Source organism: Lupinus angustifolius, chromosome LG19 (genome assembly GCF_001865875.1).
Source record: "Lupinus angustifolius cultivar Tanjil chromosome LG19, LupAngTanjil_v1.0, whole genome shotgun sequence".
Lineage (NCBI taxonomy): Eukaryota > Viridiplantae > Streptophyta > Magnoliopsida > Fabales > Fabaceae > Lupinus > Lupinus angustifolius.
In genome coordinates this window covers 2498185-2519505 of record NC_032027.1, presented here as the reverse complement: position 1 = coordinate 2519505, position 21321 = coordinate 2498185, and the positions used below count along the sequence as shown (strand labels likewise).

Genomic DNA, 21321 nt, shown 5'->3' with positions numbered 1-21321 from the left:
AGAATATAAATATTACACTCTTATATTAATCTTTCATTTTTCAAAGCACAGTTTATATATGTATTTAAACTTTTTTATCATTCAATATTTGTATATTTTAATTTTATTAAGAGTAAATAATAAATAACAAATAAATAGTAAGATCATATGCAGATAATATAAAAACTATTAGAATATAAATACACAAGTATTAAACTTTTAAAGTATCATTTTAATTACAAATATCATCGACATTAATTACTAACGTTAAACGACTAGGGTTTGTTCCCCCACTTTTTTGTCGGTTAAATTTTCCCCCTTTACCTATAAAAAACATTATAATTTTTAAGGAATATCGTCATTTCTTAATTTTATTTTGCACCGACAGAAATGGCCTCTAAAATTTGTTTTAGATTAATTTTAGGTGAGAAGAATAAAATTAAAATGTTAAAAGAATAATGTTTAAATCACCCATAAATATTAATAGATTAATAAGACATTGATCTAGTTGTATAAATAGTATCTATACACTGATAATGTATAGTTTTTTACACTGTCAGCACTTTATTAACCATTGATTTGTATTACTTTTGTTTGAGAGTCAATGATAGTTAACAAATCAATGATGGATAATTTACTGACAATATAAAAACACTTACATACTGTCAGTGTATACATATTAAATCTTTGTATAAAAGTGATTAGATAACATGAAAATCAACGGTATTAGATTTTCGATTAGTGAGAGCAATATTTATTGGAAGAGTCATACTTTCAAAATTACTTCCGTAGTCGGAGGATACCTACAAACTAATCACCTATAAATAGACAGAAGCAGTTTCATCTTTGTTACTTCCCTAGCAGCCGCATCTTACTTTCGTTTTCATTTCTCAGAATCAGATCAAATCAATGGCGTCTTATGAAGGTATTCTTCTTGGAATGGGAAACCCTCTTCTCGACATTTCTGCCATTGTCGACAACGATTTCTTGCAAAAGTAACTCTCTCACCCTCTCATTTCTCCTTTTCTTTTTTCATTCAAAATGAGACCAGATCTAACGGTTCTGAATGATTTTCACTGTATTTATTGTTTTTCACAGATATGATATCACATTGAACAATGCGATTCTCGCTGAGGATAAGCACAAACCTATGTAAGTTAGATACATCCTTTTCCAGTTCTAACGTTAAGGTATCGATATGATTTCAATATATTATAGTTTGTATGATCCGAGGGTGAGACTCAGCACACCGGTAACATTGTTTGCCTTGTGACCTGAAGGTTGTGGTTTCAAATCTTGGAACCGGACTCTTTGCGTGCGATGGTAAGGGATGTGAGCCTCGTGCATTGAGCTTCCCTTTTATATTATGACTTGATTAGTATAAGTTATGATCTTTTGCTGATTTACTTTACAAACTGAGGTTTTGATGAACCGCACTATGTCATGATTCAAAACACTCACCGTGTATTTGTTTCTGTCACTTTCTTACAATTCTAACAGTATTTTATAATTTTTTTTAGATTTACTTTTTTCGATTTTGCAACAATTAGATAAATGCATTTTACTATGTTTACTTACAATGTCTCATGATAACTTTAGATCTTTTTTCTTTATTTTAATATAAGAACTTTGTTTTGATGTTATTTTATATCTTGTATGATTCACTGTGTCGTGGCTTGCTTTTTTTTCTTTAAATTTGTCCTCATGTTTGTGTCATAATCATTTGATGTGTTGTATTTTTATGTTTCTTAAATCAACTATCATTTCACTTTACCCTGTAGAATTTTAAATACAGTCTGTGTTGGCGTGTTTGTTTTCAAGTGTGTTACTCCATGAGCTTTTTGAAATAAGCAATTTTCTTTGATAAACTAATTTAGAGAAGCCAAATTGTGCTTAGAGAAAGATCTAAATTATTTTCACAAGCATATGAAAACAAGTTGTTCTTATAAACCCAATGTAGCTCTCTACACATTCCCCCCCCCCCCAAAACGTCCTCTTATTACCATTAAGATCTGTGCCAGTTCTATTAGCTATAATTGTATTAAGCTAAGGGGATTCTCAAGTTCTGCCTATCTCTTTCACTAGATACTCCGTGTCTCTGTATACTGATGCAATAATTAAATAATAATTGAATTTTCAACCTCCTACTCTGATAAGTTTTTATGTATTTCTCCCTGCCTAAGAACATACACACGTCTTTCACTTGATAAGATTTTGTTAGACAAAATGTTTTGCAATTGTATTTGATATGATCATGCAATCATCTCAGGTATGAAGAAATTGCTGAGAAATTTAATGCGGAGTACATTGCTGGAGGTATTGCATTAAATCCTAACAGTTTAATTTCAGATAATTCCTTTATAGCCTATTTAATATCATAATCACACCATGATATATAAAATGAAAGCCAGAGTGGAAGTTTACATTTCAATAATGACAGATTCTACTTTCAATAAATTGTGTTGGCAGGTGCTACTCAGAATTCAATCAAGGTTGCTCAGGTATGTGTTGACCTTATTGACAATATTCTGATCTGGAGTAGCTGTGGTCAAAGTAATTTACCGTTTACCTTTGTCTTTTATAGTGGATGCTTCAAGTACCTGGTGCAACAAGTTTCATTGGGTGCATAGGAAAGGATAAGTTTGGGGAAGAGATGAAGAAGAATGCAAAACTTGCTGGTGTAAATGTAGGTTTAATCTTTTGATTTGTCTTTCTCCTCATCTTTGTCATCTGATTCTCTGTAATGGAACCTAGAATCCCTGTTTCTGAAATCAACTTATCCATTCATCGAATAGGTTCACTATTATGAAGACGAAACTACTCCTACTGGAACCTGTGCTGTTTGTGTAATTGGAGGTGAAAGGTAAGATGATCAAGTTTCCTTATTTTTTGCTTTGTTTTTTTATTAATTAATATTTGTCTGTTTTTAAATAATGTGCATGTCTTGACCTTGATATTTACTTGATTTCCAAAAAATACCCAAAGCCTTATATTTGTTTCATCTAAAAATAGGTCTCTTGTTGCAAACTTATCGGCTGCAAATTGCTACAAGTCTGAGCATTTGAAAAAACCTGAAAACTGGGCATTAGGTATGTTGTGGTTGGTCTATGAATGCTCTCCTTTATATATTTATCTAAATATCTGAGTAATTCCATGCCTGACATTTGTTATTGTGCATTTTTTCCTTATACAGTTGAAAAGGCCAAATATTTCTATATTGCTGGCTTTTTCCTCACCGTGTCACCAGAGTCCATCCAACTAGTTGCTGAACATGCTGCTGCAAATAACAAGGTAAGATATGATGAAAAATATTGGAGTTCAGAATTTAATAGCAGTATCTCATACTTTTAATTTATTTTTTCCTGTATGCAGATCTTCACAATGAATCTTTCTGCTACTTTTATCTCTGAATTCTTCACGGATGTACAGGAGAAAGCTCTAGTGTAAGGATCTTTCTATGGTATATTAAGGTCAATGGAATTTTACATATTGTTGTTAAGGTTGTCCATTTTTGGATTCAGGTATACGAACTTTATTTTTGGAAATGAGACTGAAGCAAGAACATTTTCTAAAGTTCACGGCTGGGAGGTGAGTTACTTAGCCAAATCTGTAGGTATGATGTTTTGGTACATGTTGCATCTCTTGACCCTTTTCCCTCTTCTCTAGACTGATAATGTTGAAGAGATAGCTCTGAAGCTTTCCGAGTGGCCAAAGGCATCGGAAACACAAAAAAGGATAGCTGTTATCACACAAGGTGCAGATCCTGTTATTGTTGCTGAGGATGGGAAGGTGAAGAAGTTCCCTGTGATACTATTGCCTAAAGAGAAACTAGTTGACACAAATGGAGCAGGTACTACCTTATTGCTTTAAGAAACTCAAATGTGTTGCATATGCAATAATGTTGATAATGTCTAAATTTTCCATGTCCTGCTCTTCAAAAGTGATATATGCTCATAAATCCGATGCAAGTAATAACTCTCCCTCTCATGCACACAAACACATAATTCCCTTGAGCAGCTTAAATGCACTGTAAAGTTTCTTATAGTCAATGCAACCAACACAGAATAGATCTTGGAAGTGGCAACTACGATGCCAATTTTCTCTCTCTCTCTCTCTCTCTCTCTCTCTCTCTCTCTCTCTCTCTCTCTCTCTCTCTCTCTCTCTCTCTCTGCAAACATGGCAGATAATCTTCTTTTTGTGTGGGTGTGTTTTCAGGAGATGCATTTGTTGGAGGGTTCCTTTCACAATTACTTCAGGAGAAGCCGATCGAAGAATGTGTTAGAGCTGGCAGTTATGCAGCAAATGTTATCATCCAAAGGTCTGGCTGCACATACCCAGAGAAGCCCGATTTTCACTAAGTAATGATTTCCTTCTATTCCAATGCTATCACGGAGTTTTCGATTGTTAGGAAGCCTTTTGTTGTACTTTTGAAGTTGCATTCTAACTAGGCTGGGATTTATTATCCTTCAGCTAGAGAAAATGAGCAAAAAGTTCACTGAAGGGAAACAAAAACCTTTAATAAGTGGTGTTGTAGTCCTATTAGGGCATTGATTCTTATTTTTGCTGTGAGTTTGTTATCAAGTATTTTTATTGGATGCATAAATCTGCGTTTGAAGAATGTTGAATAATTATTCCAATAGATGACAACCTTTGGACTAGGGGAGAAAATACAATTGTGCTTTTAAGTGCTTTTTTTTACAACTACCGAGTGTATGTCATCACTTTATAAGTATGAAATTAATCCATTTCAGATACATGAATATCCCTTTCAATAGGTTTTATACTACTAGACTAATGTCTTGATGTGCTTAAGTGATTTGTTAGGTAAATTGTGCTTAAAACTTGAATTTTACCAGTTTAAGATTTATATTATTTTTAAAATGTATGAAATGAGAGTATATGAAACTTAGCTTCGTCCTGAGCTCGTGATTAAGCAACATAACATTATTATATGATATTTTGAATTGGGTAACACTGCTAACACTTTAGATTATCACACCAGCAGCACATGTTTCCTTAATTTTATAATTAGTGTTATTTGTTTCAGCTGGATAATTTGTTTTTAGTTTTATTACTCCCTCATCTATATGATAAATGATTATTAGCCTCATTTGCACTGTAAACACACCTTTTTCATTCAATTTAAATTATAAATCAAACACTTCCATTTTTAAAACTCATGTTTTTTAAACCTTTAAATTATTTTTCATTAAGGTTATATGGAGTTGTTGGAACTAGGTGAGTTTTATACACTTGAGTCTTCTGTTAAAATTAATTGAATAATTCTGTAGTTACAATTAAAAATAATTAGTGAAGAATAAACAAAGGGTCAATATTTTCCATTTTAAAGTTGAAATTGGAAAGGTGTTGATCTATTATTGTCCATGATTTTAGCATGGAACTTCTTTTGGCCAAAACAATTATTGGACAAAAAGCACACATTAGTAGATTTTGGGTGTAAAAAGAGATTATGCCTTGGCCGATACCAAATTGTTGAATTAAATAATTGATTATTTCTGTCAGATTTCCTTTTTAGATTATGTTTTTGTCATGGTTTTACTTTGCATAATTGAAATTTTACAGCTGGTTTTGTATTGTTAATAATCGGCAATTGATTAAAGTGTAATGTTTATTGGTCTGAATTTTTATTCCTTTTCATGTCAAAAGTATGCTTAACTAATAACCTCTTTTAAACAATCCAAAATAAATAATAACCAAATTAAAACTTTTGGAACAAATGAAAGAGCAGCTTGCAAATTGCATTCTTACAAAAGATACAATTAACTTGTGTAACTGTTCATAACCATGTTAAATCTATCTAATTGTTGTAGATCAGATAGTGGTCCCATTTTTCTCAACCAAAAAAAAGATTGTTCTTCAAAAAAAAAAGAAAATAGAAGGAATAAGATTTAGTTATGAAAGACTGGTTCAATCAAAAAATCAGGAACCAGCCCAATACTTATATGATATGACAATTAAAATTGGGCAACGTTAATCATAACAACTGCTTTCAGTTAAACCCTATTAGTCATATCCTCTATTGTTCACTTATGATTATAAATTTTTTATTAAAGTAAATTAATCTTTACCAAATTGATGTTGCATAGAGTCAAATACACAATTATTGCTATTATTTATCTTTATAATACTTGACATACTATCAATTTATACATTTTGTTTAACAAATAATTTAAATAAAAACATTTATTACATTTTATTAGTTTTAAATATTAATGTTAATAAAATATACAAATATATCTAATTTTAATTTAATCAGTGAATATGAAGTGTTATAACATCATATTAGTACCATCGCCCATTTATTAATGGATATAGTATTAATAATTCAAACTAATGAATGCATGGTAATGTAATTTGTGACCTTATTTTTTAAATTTGGTTGTTGGTTTCTAGTTTCATACTTTAAAACTTAATTATCAATGAAGTAATTTTAGATTTAAGATTGTTCAAGTTTAATTTGAATATCACAAGTTAATATATTATTTACAATTCACATATATTATTTATATTTAAAAATCAACGGTAAATGATATTGTGATACTCTAAAAATTTCTTACATTTTTCTAGTATATACATTTTTTCTGATTTAATTTTGTATATATTATTAATATATTTTATAAGTTATGATAATATATTCTTACTAAATCATAATAATCACAAGAAAATAATATATGTCATTTGTAAATTAATCATTAATAAATAAAATATTAATTTATAACCACATATATAAGATTTCATTTAGCTTCAAGTATAATGATTTAATAGGAAATATATTATTTTCTAGACAGATTGTTCTCATTTATTGAAGAGAATTAGAAGATCATAAAAAATCCTTTAGTTTATACTAAAATTACATTTTTAAAAATTGTCTCCCTCAATCTTCCAAGTCATAGTCAAGCCCCATCCACTCAATCCCGTCATCATCATCCTTGACCATGACCATGACTCATACCTTTCTCTTTCTCTTTCACTAGAGCGTCAAACTCACCTTCCTTACATTCGCGCGTGAAAGCCTACCCAGAGTAACACCAGATCATAACAACGAAGCCAACCACCGCCGCCGCCACCACCACCACCGCGATGAACGATCATCACCCTCGGCTTCAGAATCTGCGTTCCACCTCTCAACTTCTTCGAGAAGCTTCTTCTTCCTTCTCTTCCAATCTCATCACATTCCTCTTTCTCTCTCTTCTCATTCTCTCTTTTCGAACCCTAGTTGAAAATGGAACTTACCAAGTTACCTCCTTTATCGACCGTGATCCTTCTCTTAAGACCCTTCTCTCTCGAATTGACCTCGCCGGAGCTTCGAACAATCATCGCCGGAGTGATATCTCCGTCCACCGTCGAAGACGCCCGTTTCTTCATCTCACACGCGTCGGAACCCTATATGATGATTTTTTCTCCGGCGATGAAGACGGTCGCCGGAGTTTGTTCGGATCGAATTTGATACAGCAGGTAAATGGAAGCTTCGTCGCTTTCGGACCCTTCAATCACGATTCGGGTTTCTCTGATCTCGTAATCGACGACGGAATTAGGGTTTCTGAAATTGTTCGTTCTGGAATCATGTTCAAGGAGAATAATGCGTTGTCGTTCGCCGAAGAAGACGAAGATATAGAGAATAACACTGATGATGAGGAGAAAAGAGAGAACATTGATGACGATTTTGGTAAGAAGGAAGAGAAGGAGAAAGAGAAAAATGGGGATTTGGGAAGTGGTCAACGGGATATGGAAAAAAGTGTTGACTTTCAATTCCTGGGGAAAGGAATTGAAATGGGTCGAAGAGATGCTGCAGCATTGTTCTTTCTGGTGAGTTTTTTATCTGCGGCTTATGGATGGGTGATACTGGTTTTTCTCGTTACATATTCATGGGTATTAGGTGTTGTTTTCGTTGCTGTTGTTAATGATATTGTAGGGCGGTTTAGTTCTGTCACTGGTTTGGTTTTGGATGGTTCAAGGTTAGGTCTTAAGAGGCTTTCAGGGTTCATTCTTATGAAATGGGCTGTTCGGGATGCATTGACTCAGCTTATTGGATTGTGGTATTTTGGTGAAATTGAGGATCAATACTTGTTTTTCAAGCTGTTTGTTAGTTTGAAATTGATGCCATTTTCGGTTATGTCGTTGTGGGTGAGAGAGTTCGAGAAGGAGAGTTCAGGGTTTTTGTTTACTTGGGCTTTGGTTGATACCTTTGTGGCTTTTTTATTTTCGGTTGATGCTTGGGTTGCCATTGTGGATTCTAGGAGGAGTGGAATGGAGATCGTGAAGGAAGGTTGTTACTTGATATCTACCATGTTTAACCAAGCTATGCAGATAAAATGCTTGGAAGGTGTCCTTTGTGGATCATTTATGAGTTGGATTTTAGGCCGTGTTTGTGGGAGGTCTTTTACCAAGATGTTTCAGTCAACGGTGGAGGTTTACTTCACGGTTGTTTGGCTAATGTTTTACTTTGCGGCCAGGTGTAGGGATGCAAATCTACAGGGTAAACGGTTTGGGCTGCGGGAATTGGAGGGGTTGATTGAAGGTCATAGATGATATACATGGTGATGATTCAATGGCAGTTTATATTAGCAGCAATGTTTCGCTGGTGTATGTCTCCACTTTTTTGCAGCCCCTGTTGACCATTCCTGCCATTCTATAGTTTTGTCACCAACAACACGTTGAATTTACTTTACTAGAAAGTCCAATATACTTGTGTATATTTTGAATGAGGATGCTTCAACTGTATATTATTCACGGAATCATGCAATGTATGTTGGTGATTACTGATGATAGTCAGAAATTACAGTGTTTGAGAAATGACGAATGATCATGATTTTTCTCCATGCAACATGGGGTTATGTTGTTATAACTACATAACCACTTAGTCTTTCTGTTTATTTTTAGTTTTGTTCTATTTTCTTTTTTTGGACAATTTATGTCATGAGTTGGACATCACCTACAAGAACAAGGAAAAATACACCAATCTGCAAGAACAGGGAAAGATATTATTCTGAGTATGCATTATTTTACTACACCTTTATAAAGTCTCAATAAAGACTGTTTAGGATAAATTAACTTATATTTGTTTTGTTTGATTCCTGATGTCATTTGGTCGCCCCTTTGCTAAATACAAGTCATTATATTTTCTATGTGTAAACTTATCTTGTAGGAATTTCATAAAATTCATTTTGTTTCCTGAAGTTAATTTGTAAGGTTTGAATAAAAGGAAAGTTTTAGGCTGATAACAATATTAAAGCTAGCTATATCGGAGGCGAGCGAGGCATTCCAAGTAATGAAATTAATTGTTGAAGAGCTTTTTGTTTAGTTATGCTAGACTGATGTTTATTACTCAGTTAATTCTTAATATTTTCTATTCGGTGACTGATGATATTATCTTATGTAGATCCGATGGCCTCTTGAATTTTTAACCTTTTCTCCTTTTTACTCGCATAGAGGAATGCATATGTTTTGATGCATGTTTGTTGTGTTAGCTGAAAAAGGATCATCGGAAGGATATTAGTGATAGTAGCTAGTGTGCAGATGAATCTTGTTTGCAATTTAATAAAATGGAACTCTTCCCTGCTGTTGTATGTCATATGATTCCAGTTTCTGGAAAAGACATAGGGAGGTGGCCTTGAAACAATGAAATGCATAACCGAATTGGAAATATGAGTTTTCATGATTCTCTTACACATTCTTTTAAGGGTGATTTCCACGGAGGGCAGCATGTCGTTGATTGTGTTATGGCCTTATGGGCAATATTGTGTGAAACTAAAATTCTGTTAATGGTTCCCTTCTTTTCCTTTTGTTCATGGTAATCCCGTCAATGTTAATTCAGATTATTTTCCATGCAATTCTGCAGGAAAAATAGTATAAGCAGTGGGATTTTCTGGGTTTTTATGGTTCCCTTAAATGGCTTATGTGTTCTCATACTTCTTTGCCTGTTAGTTTCTTTCAAGTGTGTTTGGCAAGACTATCTAGTTGTTTATAAGCTAGTCAACTAGTTTAGTTGACAAAAATAAGCTACCTAGTGGTGTTTAAGTTAGTAAATTAATAGCTTGTGCTGTTCTGACAGCTAGCGTTCTCAACAAGCTAAACAGTTACAGTGCTTTTTACATAGTCTATGCTGTCTTACAACCATTTCTTTAATCTTCTATTAGTATGGTACACCTGTAATTACTTACTATATAGAGTTTGAGAATTTTTATGGTCGGTGGTGGTTTCCCACAAGCACTAACCACCTCCACCTTCCTTAAATATGTGCCGGATAGAGTTGCACCTTCCTTACCTGTTATTATTGCACCTGCATTTGGATTTTTCATTCCTTACATATTGATATTATACTCATTTTTAAATAAAAACACTTTGATTTCTGACCTACAGCTTGCAAGGCTTTGTTTGGTTGCAAGGTATCTTACAAGCGGCCATACAAGCTATAGCAAAATCTCCTTAGGCATGACTGTGAGACTAATTGAGGGTGGTGATCTTTGGAAGGTAAAGTTAGCTTAGGGTTGCAGTCCACTTTTGCTTGGACCAACCACCATCAGGTAGGATTATTTTGATCTTATTTAAATGAAACACTTGATTTACATTACATGAACCCAAGTAGTGTTGAATTGCTTTGTGGCAGCATCTATTGCAGCTTAAATATTTTAATGTGTTTGTTTTCTGCTTCCTCCTTTTGGCCTGAAGATCCAAGGCCAAAGGTTCGAAGATACATTACACTTAACATATTATGAAATGTAACTTTGTTGTCACCATTGTACTTAAAAAAATAGAAAGGAACTTCAGAATATATTTGGCTTGAACATATCAAAATTTTGATTAGTTGTGAATTATTAGAAGTCAACAGATGATTATGTACGTTATGCAAAATCATGCACCGTACTTCAACTAGATCCATAATGCAATGCTACTATAGTTTTCTAGCTCAAAATACCGAAACACAATATTTTAGCTATATTATATATCTCCCATTGCTGTTGAAATCCATTAGTCAATATTCCTCATTCAATCTGAAGTCTTGACCACTTTTAAATGCCATACTGAGTATTTAGTCATTAATGCATCTATCTGTTCGGTTAATGGCACTAGTTAAGTAATTTATAATTTTTGGAAATTTGAAAAGTGCCTTTACTTTCATCAATTTACAAACTCTGCATCTTAAATGCCGATAAGAGCAAAAAAGGAAAAGATAGAATAGGATCCTCTCTGCTTGTTCCTAGATCAATTTACAGTGGTAAGCTACATGACACTTGTATTATGAATACATATATCATCATACATGTTAGAGCTTCAATAGCATGAACTAGTGATTCAAAGAATGATTTCGCACAATCTCAAAACAGGCGGTCTCGTACACGTGACTCCCACCTGGTGGAGTCTAAGAAGGTTAGATATACTCAACACTAACATCACACAAGTGAAAAAGGCTGTTTCCAGGGTTAGACAACAACCCTTTTAGAAAGTGAGAAATCTTTCTCAGTGACACAAAAACACCCTCTCATTCTGTGCTGAGGTTGCACGGCGAAGGACACTGAGGAAAAGATGCTCATCACAAGGAATACGAAGCTTTGAGTCTGCTGCAGTGAAGTCATATTCTTCCTGAGCTTGATCCAGCAAGGCCTTGAATAGTGGATGATTGAGTACTGCAATCTTGATGACAAATCTTGTGTGTTTCTCTCCTACATAGACAACCAAGTGACCCTTTGGTACATCATTTGGGAGGGAGCAACTTTCATGCATGGAAGACCACATTACCCATTGACAGCAGTACTCACAGGCAGCATAAGGTATGATTTGATTCCCCGTTTTCTTCCACTTGTTAAGACACCCTCTCAGAAACTCACTCTTCATAGTTCTTGATTATGTGCTGAGAGAGAAGGGAGAAGGAGAGATAGAAAGAAGAAAGTACATCAACTTCTTGGAGAATGAAAAGGTTTATATAATTGCAGCATGGGATTGGAACGTGCCAATTCTCTGGATTATTGAATGGTTTACATAATACCCTTATGCTAATTAATGCTTATTTAATAAATGTTTATCACTTATGACCTTCTTATGAATTCTTTTTAGTCTATTTCATAAGGTTCTTTAACAAGTTCATTGAAATAAGTTAAAATGGATTATAATAAGGGCATAAACTATATTTTAAGCTCTTTCAAACACCCATATAAAATACTTATATGATAAGAGAAACCTAAACAAACTCTTCCAAAAGATGCTACACTCACACTTATATGTATATCACTTTGTACTTACTAATTTTATTGTTTGATTATAATTTGTTTCGTTTTGTATTTTTCACACCTATATTCTGATTCTTTGATCTTAAGATCTGAGGTGATGCATCTTAAAGTTGTGCATTCAATATTATTCTATCAATATTCAATTAAATGTTTTTGTCATTATATATGCCTCGATTTTTTATTGTAGTCCTAGTCCCCGAACTTTTTTAGTTTGATTCCTTATATTTTCTGAACATTTTGTAATTGATCCATGTCGTTATTTATGGATGGAAGATACTGAAGTGATTAACGATTATCACATAGTTGTCCTAGTCATCCCAACATCATCCATTTAGATTTATGTTTTGATTTTAGTCCTATAAATTAACAATTTTGATTTCAATCGCTATAAATTAACTAGTTTTGATTTCAATCGCTATAAATTAACTAGTTTTGATTTTAGTCCCTAATTTTTGGAATGGAATATATTAGTAATGGAGTGTTTGTTTCTTGGTTAACATGGACATTGCCACATGTTAGTCACATCATTTTCCATCTACAAAGAAGGACAGGAACCAATTGCAAAATGACTAAAACAAAAAAAAGTCAGAGACCAAAATTATATTAAGTATATAACACACATATATAGTTACTGACTTTGAGATTTAGAGCATTACACATTTGCACCTTGATACGAAATTATACCAACATGCTTATCAATTATATATGTGTATGCATAGATAGGAAAGCATTGTCTGTGTTGTCCAAGTTTGCTATTATACATGTTAATGATTAGAAATCATTTGATCGTATGATTATTTTAAAAAGTCATGTGATTATAATTTTTTCTATGTAACACGATGATGATATATGGTATTCCATTCTTGGTAAAATTGTTTACACTAATTTCCTTTTCAAGATGTAAGGTTCTGTCTTTGTCTACAATTCTTGAAGGGTGTGGTGTGGTGCTTGATCACTGACCTTTAGAAGATATTGAAGTTATAGACCCCACAACTTGGTGTGGAAAAGAGATAAGATATGAATGAGGGATGGGATAACTTTCTTGGGTGTAGTGCAAACCCACTTGTGTCTAATACATCAGGAATATATATATAGATATTGTATAGAAATATATCAATTTATTCTAGGAGAGGCTTTAGATTTGGTGAGTTTGTTACTGTTGAAATTTTGTACTGCTACTGCCAAGTCCCAAGTTATTGGTATAGGTTTAGTGGCATAATAATATAGTGGGTCAGATAAAGCACCCTGGATATTGAGATTATTTGGTTTGATCCTTGGTACAATGTTACCATGTAACAAGGGTTACATGTTTGAGTCATGGAATCTATCTCTTGCAAATTATAAGATTGTTTACTATAAATCTGTATAATGGGTAATCTTTCATAGAAGCTTATGTATGGCAGGAACGTTATAGTACTAGATTTTCTGTTTTGTTTATCAGGGTAGTGAAACTGCTTGATTGGCGTTTTATGATGGAACTTTATAATCATTCACTTTCAATATGGAGGATGCTGGTGCCATTGTCAATTTCAGCAGCTTTTTCTAAGCATGCCTTGATAGCTTGATGTGAATTTTTATGTCTATTCGGATTGGTTTCAGCTCACTATTTATCATGAATAAACTATGATTTGAGCATTGTTGACCAAATCTTCCAGTTTATGAGATTGACTGAAGTAAAGGGTGTATTATCCGTACAGAAGTATTGCTTATTCAGTCTTTTATTAGCTAGCCACCCCTCACATGGGTTTGGGATGAGTTTCACTATCTGTGTCTTTCTCAAAAAGTTAGTATGGGCTATGCTGACTATGCATTTTATAAGGTATGGTAGAAAAACAAAATGTAGAAAGGAGAGTCACAATCCAGTAGTATTATTTTAATAACCTAAATTTAATATTTTTTACAACAAATCAAACTATGTTAATATGTCATGATTAATTGGGCTTAATAAAGGTGAAGTTGGTGTTTTAGCTAGAAATGACAGGGAAGATTCTGAAATGTGGTGGCTCTATTTCACTAACTTATATCAGTCTCTTTCCATCCATGAAAAGGTGGTTATTCTAGAAGGCTTAAACATTGCTAAAGACTTTGGCTGGCAAAATATTATTGTTGAATCTGATTGTAAGGTTGATATTGATGCTATTAGCTCAGGTCAAAATGGTTTATCTGAGTTTTGATGGCATCATAAAAATCAATAGGGAGCTAGCTAAATCTTTTCAGAATTTCCTTTTCTCCTTTGTTTACAGGGTAGGCAATATGGAGGCTCACCAATCACCATCTTGCAAGATGGGCATAGCATGTTTCTGTGGACAGGGTTTGGTTTGACAACCCCATGCCTTTTCTTTTCTAATCTACGGGAACACATTTCTTGTCTCAAAAGTTATCACTTCATTTGTTACTTCTCATGATTTGTCAGAAAAAAGTTAATTATTACATTTTTAACTTAAATATATATTTTTCAACAAATCACAATAAGCTACACATGAACTAACACATTTTAGGACCACTGATATGCTCATGTAATTTACACTTTTTGGAAATTGTTTATTGGAATTATACTTTCTTTTGAAAAATCAAATTATCTTTATATCTCTTCTCTTCTTTTATATCTATGTATATAAAAACTTTCAAAAATCAAAAGGATAATTAAAAATCATCACGATTTGATTGTATATTAAAAGGGTTTGGCTACCCTTAAAAGTCGTGTATTTAAATTTTAAAACTCAGCATTTGAAGTTTTCTAAGATCAACTTTTCACTTTTGATTTCTTATTCATTAAGGCTTTTAGAAAATATGATGACATTATAATTTAGTCATCTCAGATTTCATACTATTCATTTTTTTCTTCCTATTTATATCTAACAACATACCAACAGGGTTTCAAACCATATTTGTGATTGTGGTTGGATTGCAGCTATTACAAGCTGACATGAATCAATTATAGTGAATGTAGTTCACAATTATGATCTAATATGATTACCACAGACAAAATAATTGAAATATTGCAATGCAATCAATGATTTTAAACCTTGAATACTATCTGTAAGAAAGGGGTCATTATGCCTATGTGGTATCAGGTTTCAGAGAGCAGTGTTATTGTTGTTACTTTGCTCATACCCTGTATAAATATCTAGCTATGGATATATTCTAGTTTGAACTCTCACGTCAGATATGAAAGGATGAGTTGAAGAATTTATAAGTAAAAAAATTCATAAAATCATTATAAGGTTTTAGTTTAAGAGGTGACATTCTATTTGTGTTTCTTCATTCTTCTCATGCTTAGTAATAATGAAACTGTGAAGCAGGTTAGAGGAGAATCTCAAGTTGTGGACAGATCCAACAATATTTGTATAGTTGCTGATGCAATGACTCTACATACATTCAATGGCTAGCTTAGCAACTTTATGGCTAAGAGAGTTGTCAAGTTATACTTAATAGGAATTTAGTGCAGATACAAGTGCATGATTGGTTCATATATATAGTTGATCATTTTTTAGTTATTATTTGAAGACTTTACTTTAGGAGAAAGACTTGAGACATATGTATGTGGAGACAACCAATTAAATCTTGTCAATATATTAAAGTTTTAATTTTAATTAAAATTTAATCATAAATGATAGCATTAATAAGCATAATTACACTTATCTCTAAATGTAACATATTATATGTGTCTTCATACAACTTTTTTCTCATTTTAATAAATCTAATTCATTGTAGGCAATCTATCCAATGATGAATTTCATAAGCAAAGTGCAAGGTTAATCAGTCAACCTAGTAACTAGGTTTCAATGCTGGACAAGAAAAGTACAATTGTACAAAATAAGGGAAGTATAGTATTTATGTAATATCACTATAAATATTTATATCATTCAACATGTGTTTGAATTTTTAAAGAGCCAATAATGATTAAATACAAATGATGAACGACATGTAATAGTATATAAAACTCATATACTGTCAATGTATACATTTTTTTCTTCAATTGAGATATGATAAGGTTCATAATGCCTAAAACAGCTTATTATGGCATTATAGACCAAGAAGTGGACCTAGTGCACATGATGTTTGGGCCATAGGTTTGAGGGTATAATCTACTATGTGTTTTATGAGAAGCAGAACCAAATGTAACTAACTATGTGACACCTCAAGTCACTTATGCTTGCATCCCACTAGCCATTTTATGCACCATAGTTATTTGATTTAACTCCATTTGTCCCTTTTGCACATGAATTCCAGTGATCACATGAGTTGGTTCTCACGTTCATATTATCATTTTGTTCCTACTTCTACCCTTCTGCCCCACCCACATGCCTCTATTAATTCCTCTCCATGCTTCCTCTTTGGAAGCAATGCCCCTTTTCAATCTTCTATCCGAATTGGTTTCAATACATTTACTCTTCATTCTAATATTGAACTGTTTGATAAAATTAGTTGATTACATAAATCTAAAATAAAACAAAATGTTTATAAATCGTATACTTATTACAATATAAGAAAGCCTTCATTTGCACTTATAGAAAGCACTTGAAGATGGAGTTCATAGCATTGTTTCTCACAATCATAGGGGTGACCTCAGGGCTTGGTGGTATATATGGCTAAGAGCAGAAAAACCATGTTGCAAAGGGAAAAGTAATAGAGGTCAAGTTCAAAACTAACAACCCAAAAGGAAATGTTACAAATACAAACCACCATGACAAGAGTAACGGAATAAAGATCTGTTGTCTCAAACCATGTTCCGGACAATTGAAAATATACCATGTTAATTAAAATTTTTTTAATATTCATCACTTTTTTTAATTTTGCTTAAATATCATTGGTTTGGAATTACAGATCCTTGTCACAAATTTTCTCCATAAGACTGGGAATAGAAACAAAGATGGCAAAGCTCAAACGTATAGTAGTAGGCCATGCATGAAAGCTACATAGACGTGGATAACAAGTATTGTTAAGGTTTCTCCAAAGTAATCTTGTTTTAAAGTGAATAAGTTACAGTGTATTGTCATTAACTTTAAGTACATAATACACTTTTATTTACTCACTTCAAAAATGTACTTTAGAGTAACTATTCACTTCTAAGCATAGTTTGCATATGATGATATATTATCTATGGGTTATGTTGTATTATATGGTACCTTGGCTTAAATTGTACAAATTGCTGGCATATAAAGGAGCTTCTGATAGGGGTTATGTAACTGCATTAAGAACTAGTTTACCAAAGAACTTGAACATATGGAACAAAGGGTTCCCAGTTCTCAATGGCCATGAAAGAGTGCCACAGATATTGACAGAAACAAAACTTCATTTCTTTTCATTAACCATTAGAAACAGAATTCTAGTTACAGAAGCTGAGTCTAAAAGACTTTTAAGGTTGCATAGTTGTTGAGAAGTCAATAAAGCTCATGTACTTAAGCTCTTGTTTTGGCTCTACAACTATTACAAGTTTATAACCATAGTTTATCCTTCAATCCCTTTATCTCCAACTGACTCGCCATTAGGCGTCAAACCCCGAATCTTGACATCATAGTAAACTTCTTCAACTTTTCGTAGGTCATATTTCATGCCTGACAATGGTGGAAAGGGTAATCCAAACAGATAGTGAGTTAATATAAATCCGTTCTGAAAACAGAATATATGCAAACTGTGCAAATGAAACTTTACTAGGTAGAAGCAAAAGAAAGGAACTGCATATATGCTTTAATCTTCTTTGCTAGAGTAGTGGATGGAGGGTAGGGTATAGTAAAGGAAGACAGGTTTGGAATGATAGAACCTGCTTAGTTTACAAAACATTTTTTGTTCTCATTTCCATTTTTTAGAAATCATTACAAGCATGCAACATTGTTTTCATTTTGTTATCAAATATTTACACAAGAAACAGTTAAAGAAACATTTCTTTATGTTTTCAGTGTTTCATATACAAACCTTTATAACATGAAAACAAGGCAACATGCTTGTAGTTATCAATAAACACACAAAATGAAAATAGAAAATGTTTAACAGAGAATATTCCTTAAAAATGATAAATAAACCTAGAAAATTTAGAATGCAATGATAGCAGCATTGTCTGATGAGTGATAACAGTAACAAAGTTATAACAGGAAAGGAAAAAAATAATATATAGGTACAAGTAATAGCATACCATCAAACTTTTTCCGCAGAAAATCATTTCGAAGATTAAGCAAGCGGAACGCAGCATGGAGATCTGTTAAGAACTTTAAGACCTTCCTTGGACAATCATAGTCCCCAGCTGTTACTTGATTCACCACATACCTTGGCTGCAAAGTAGTGTGCAACAACCATTACATGTATTCCTTAAACATAACAAATAGCATGATAATCTATTGTGCCCTGTGTTGAGTGTAGTGAAGTATCTCCTCCGACCCACAAGTTAAGAAGAAAAAGAGTTCTTACCAATTCATTGGACATAAAACAAACACCTGCATGACAAAATTGTATCTCTATCAGTATGTGAAGCAAAAGTATGAAACATGAATTGGCTACACTGCTACAGTATTCTATGGTTGACAAAAACTAGACCTATTGGCCCAAAATCAAAAGGTGGAAATGTGAGGTCACCAGATTTTTGTTGACTTCGTCAAATTAAAATGCAAAGAGATTAAACATTATGAATTATAAACATATTCTGTAAGCCCTAATGACTAAATATGTAAGACATGGTTATCACGTTTCTTTGCCATATAAGCACTACTGGTTCAAAATTCTAACTTCATCCTGATTCTTCATAAACCTATCATTTTTAAATTGTTCTCTACTCAATGAAAGAAGTTAACCTAATAAAATCTGAAGAGCATCACAAGCTCACAACTAATGATCATTACAAAGAAAAATTAATGCAAGTACATACTTAGAGCACTGACCTATTAGGTAGTCTTCAACATCTAGACCAAACTCCGAATTATTCACTGCAAATGATTAATAAGAAACATAAAGAACATATAAATCTCATGACAACTAGGAATGAGCACAAAGCAGAAGTTAAAATTGTGGCCGAAAGAGATTACATCTTCATGCACATATTCTGAGCCACAAGAGACATGAAGGTATGACACATATAAGAGATACATAAAAGAATCATATAATCAACAGTAAACTGTTTGTATTAACTTAAGAAGTTCATTACAATCATAAGCTCAAGAATTTACAGTAGTTATTCGTCTTAGTGTTCCAGAGATAAAAAGTTAAAAACAGTATTGAAAGATATTAAAAAATTAACTATCCAAAAGAATTTCTAAACCATGACCTAATGGTACTCTACATAAGGTTAGACTCTTAAATGTAAAACAGTGAATTCATATGTATTTACATTGATGGAAAAATCAACATTTCAGAAACTTATAACATAAAAGGACCTACACAGCATATTATATATCCCCCATGCATATGGTATTCATCACAACAACCATGTGAAAGCCGTACATCTAATATTGACTGCTATGTTCTTCCCTTATGTATGAGATTCCTTTTATTTCTCCTTCTCCCTTTTCATAAAGTTTGGATTATAATGAGGTATACACACTACGCGCTTCAATACTATGACTAAAGAAGAAACCCAATCAGCATGGCATACAATAGCTTATTTCCCCTACTACTTAGTACTTCATAATGTATAAAAGTGGTAATGATATTAAGAAATTTATTCATAATGTCCTAAAGAGTATAAAGGCATACACCCAAGTTTTTCCTCGGCTTCTTTGTGCTCAAGAAGGCTTCCTGTTTCAAGCCAGTGAATAAAAGTAAGGATCGAAACTACAGACTGTGTCTCACTCCTCCAATCACCATAGTACCTACATCACATGGAAAAAAAGTAACTTAGTAACCACAAGAAAACTAGCAAATTAGGAGACAGAGAGCACATAAGTTACTTTAAACTTTTATGTTCCGGGTAAAGGAAATCCCTTTAAACTTTAATCACCTATAGTATTGCCCAGAGCAACCTCCAAGAATTTGAGCAAGTTGCTTGTACTTCTCCTTTAGCACAACAATCTGAGACTTAGCCTTCTCTAAAAGCTCTATTGAAATGGTAAAAAAAATCACATATATATGAGATAATGAAAAAAAATAGGCAAAAGAAAAACTATAAAAAAAACATCATCCACTACACCCTTCCAAATTCAGCACACAATTACTTTTCGGTTATCTCAAAAAACTCCCAATAAAATTAGGAAAGGCAATTCTACTATCACAATTAGTAAATGGAAAATTTTGTTGACAACATCAACATGCAGCAGATAATAAAATTATCTGCACTACATCACAAAATGCAATTCTACTAAGCTTCCCATATTTAAGTTTTTTTCTCCAAAAACATAAAAGGTTTATTTTCATTAATAATAACTTATGGGACTTGGACATTTGTTTAGTTGGATTTTTACTGGAAAGCTGAAGCTGAAAAAAGAAGCTGAAATTAGCATTTTTTCAGAAGCTTTAATTTTCGGCTTGACGAAAAAATAACTTTTTAAGCCTAAAAATGGTCCTAAGCTTAAAAAAACACTTCTACGATAACAAATTTTGCCAAAAACCACTTTGATAAAAAGCACTTATTTTTTAAGCTTAAACAAGCTGGTCCTAAACTTGATTCAACTCCAAAACCTTCTAAACAAAAACCCATTTTACCCACAGAGAAAACCCCACTAACAAAAACGGGTCAAAAACACAAATACATGAAAATGGAGGGGTTAAGAAAAAAGAACGGTGCTTTAGTACCACTGATGGAGCGAGATTGATGAACAAGAAGAAGTGTAGCATACATGACCCTAGTTGTGGATTCAATCTCCGAAACCACACTTCGAATTCGTTCTCTCAAGGTTCCAGATTCTTCTAGCTCGGTTCTGAAGGCCTCGAACTGTTTCTCGAGCGAATGTGATGGCGCGTAGCTGTCACCGTCCGCCATTGACGAGGAGGAGAAGGAAGAAACGGGGTGTGAGCGACGAAACGTTTCGAAGGTGAGATTTGGGAGCGAAACGAGGATGAAGGGGTTAGGGTTTAAGGAGAAACGTGAAGAGGTGAAAGTGTGGAAAGCGTTTCGAAACGCTGGTTTTATATATTGCATGCTTTTAGTATTCACGAGTGTGTTAGCAGTGGA

At 33.1% G+C, this 21321-nt stretch overlaps 4 protein-coding genes across 6 annotated transcripts; 2 read left to right on the top strand and 2 right to left on the bottom strand.

The window, feature by feature from the left end:
• On the top strand, nt 842-4634 carry LOC109334314 (adenosine kinase 2-like). The gene is made up of 12 exons (XM_019570015.1): nt 842-974; nt 1078-1131; nt 2249-2295; nt 2449-2480; nt 2564-2665; nt 2775-2842; nt 2992-3068; nt 3173-3270; nt 3352-3422; nt 3501-3567; nt 3646-3829; nt 4195-4634. The coding sequence occupies exons 1-12, from the start codon at nt 889-891 to the stop codon at nt 4335-4337; spliced, it is 1029 nt and encodes a 342-aa protein (XP_019425560.1). The 5' UTR covers nt 842-888; the 3' UTR covers nt 4338-4634.
• On the top strand, nt 6880-8817 carry LOC109333596. 3 transcript variants are annotated; one of them, XM_019569107.1, is made up of 3 exons: nt 6880-8323; nt 8454-8596; nt 8636-8817. In XM_019569107.1, exons 1-2 carry the CDS (start codon nt 7081-7083, stop codon nt 8510-8512), a joined length of 1302 nt encoding a protein of 433 aa, XP_019424652.1. In that variant the 5' UTR covers nt 6880-7080; the 3' UTR covers nt 8513-8596; nt 8636-8817. The 3 variants fall into 3 exon arrangements, with proteins under 3 accessions (XP_019424652.1, XP_019424651.1, XP_019424650.1); XM_019569106.1 differs by having other exon boundaries at nt 8454-8817; XM_019569105.1 differs by having other exon boundaries at nt 6881-8596.
• LOC109333597 (indole-3-acetic acid-induced protein ARG7-like) lies at nt 11316-11832 on the bottom strand. Its single transcript, XM_019569108.1, has one exon. The coding sequence runs from the start codon at nt 11830-11832 to the stop codon at nt 11458-11460; it is 375 nt and encodes a 124-aa protein (XP_019424653.1). The 3' UTR covers nt 11316-11457.
• On the bottom strand, nt 17506-21321 carry LOC109333618 (translin-like). The gene is made up of 7 exons (XM_019569140.1): nt 20943-21321; nt 20152-20248; nt 19908-20023; nt 19097-19141; nt 18630-18655; nt 18358-18493; nt 17506-17782 (listed from the first exon to the last, which is right to left on the bottom strand). Exons 1-7 carry the CDS (start codon nt 21286-21288, stop codon nt 17676-17678), a joined length of 873 nt encoding a protein of 290 aa, XP_019424685.1. The 5' UTR covers nt 21289-21321; the 3' UTR covers nt 17506-17675.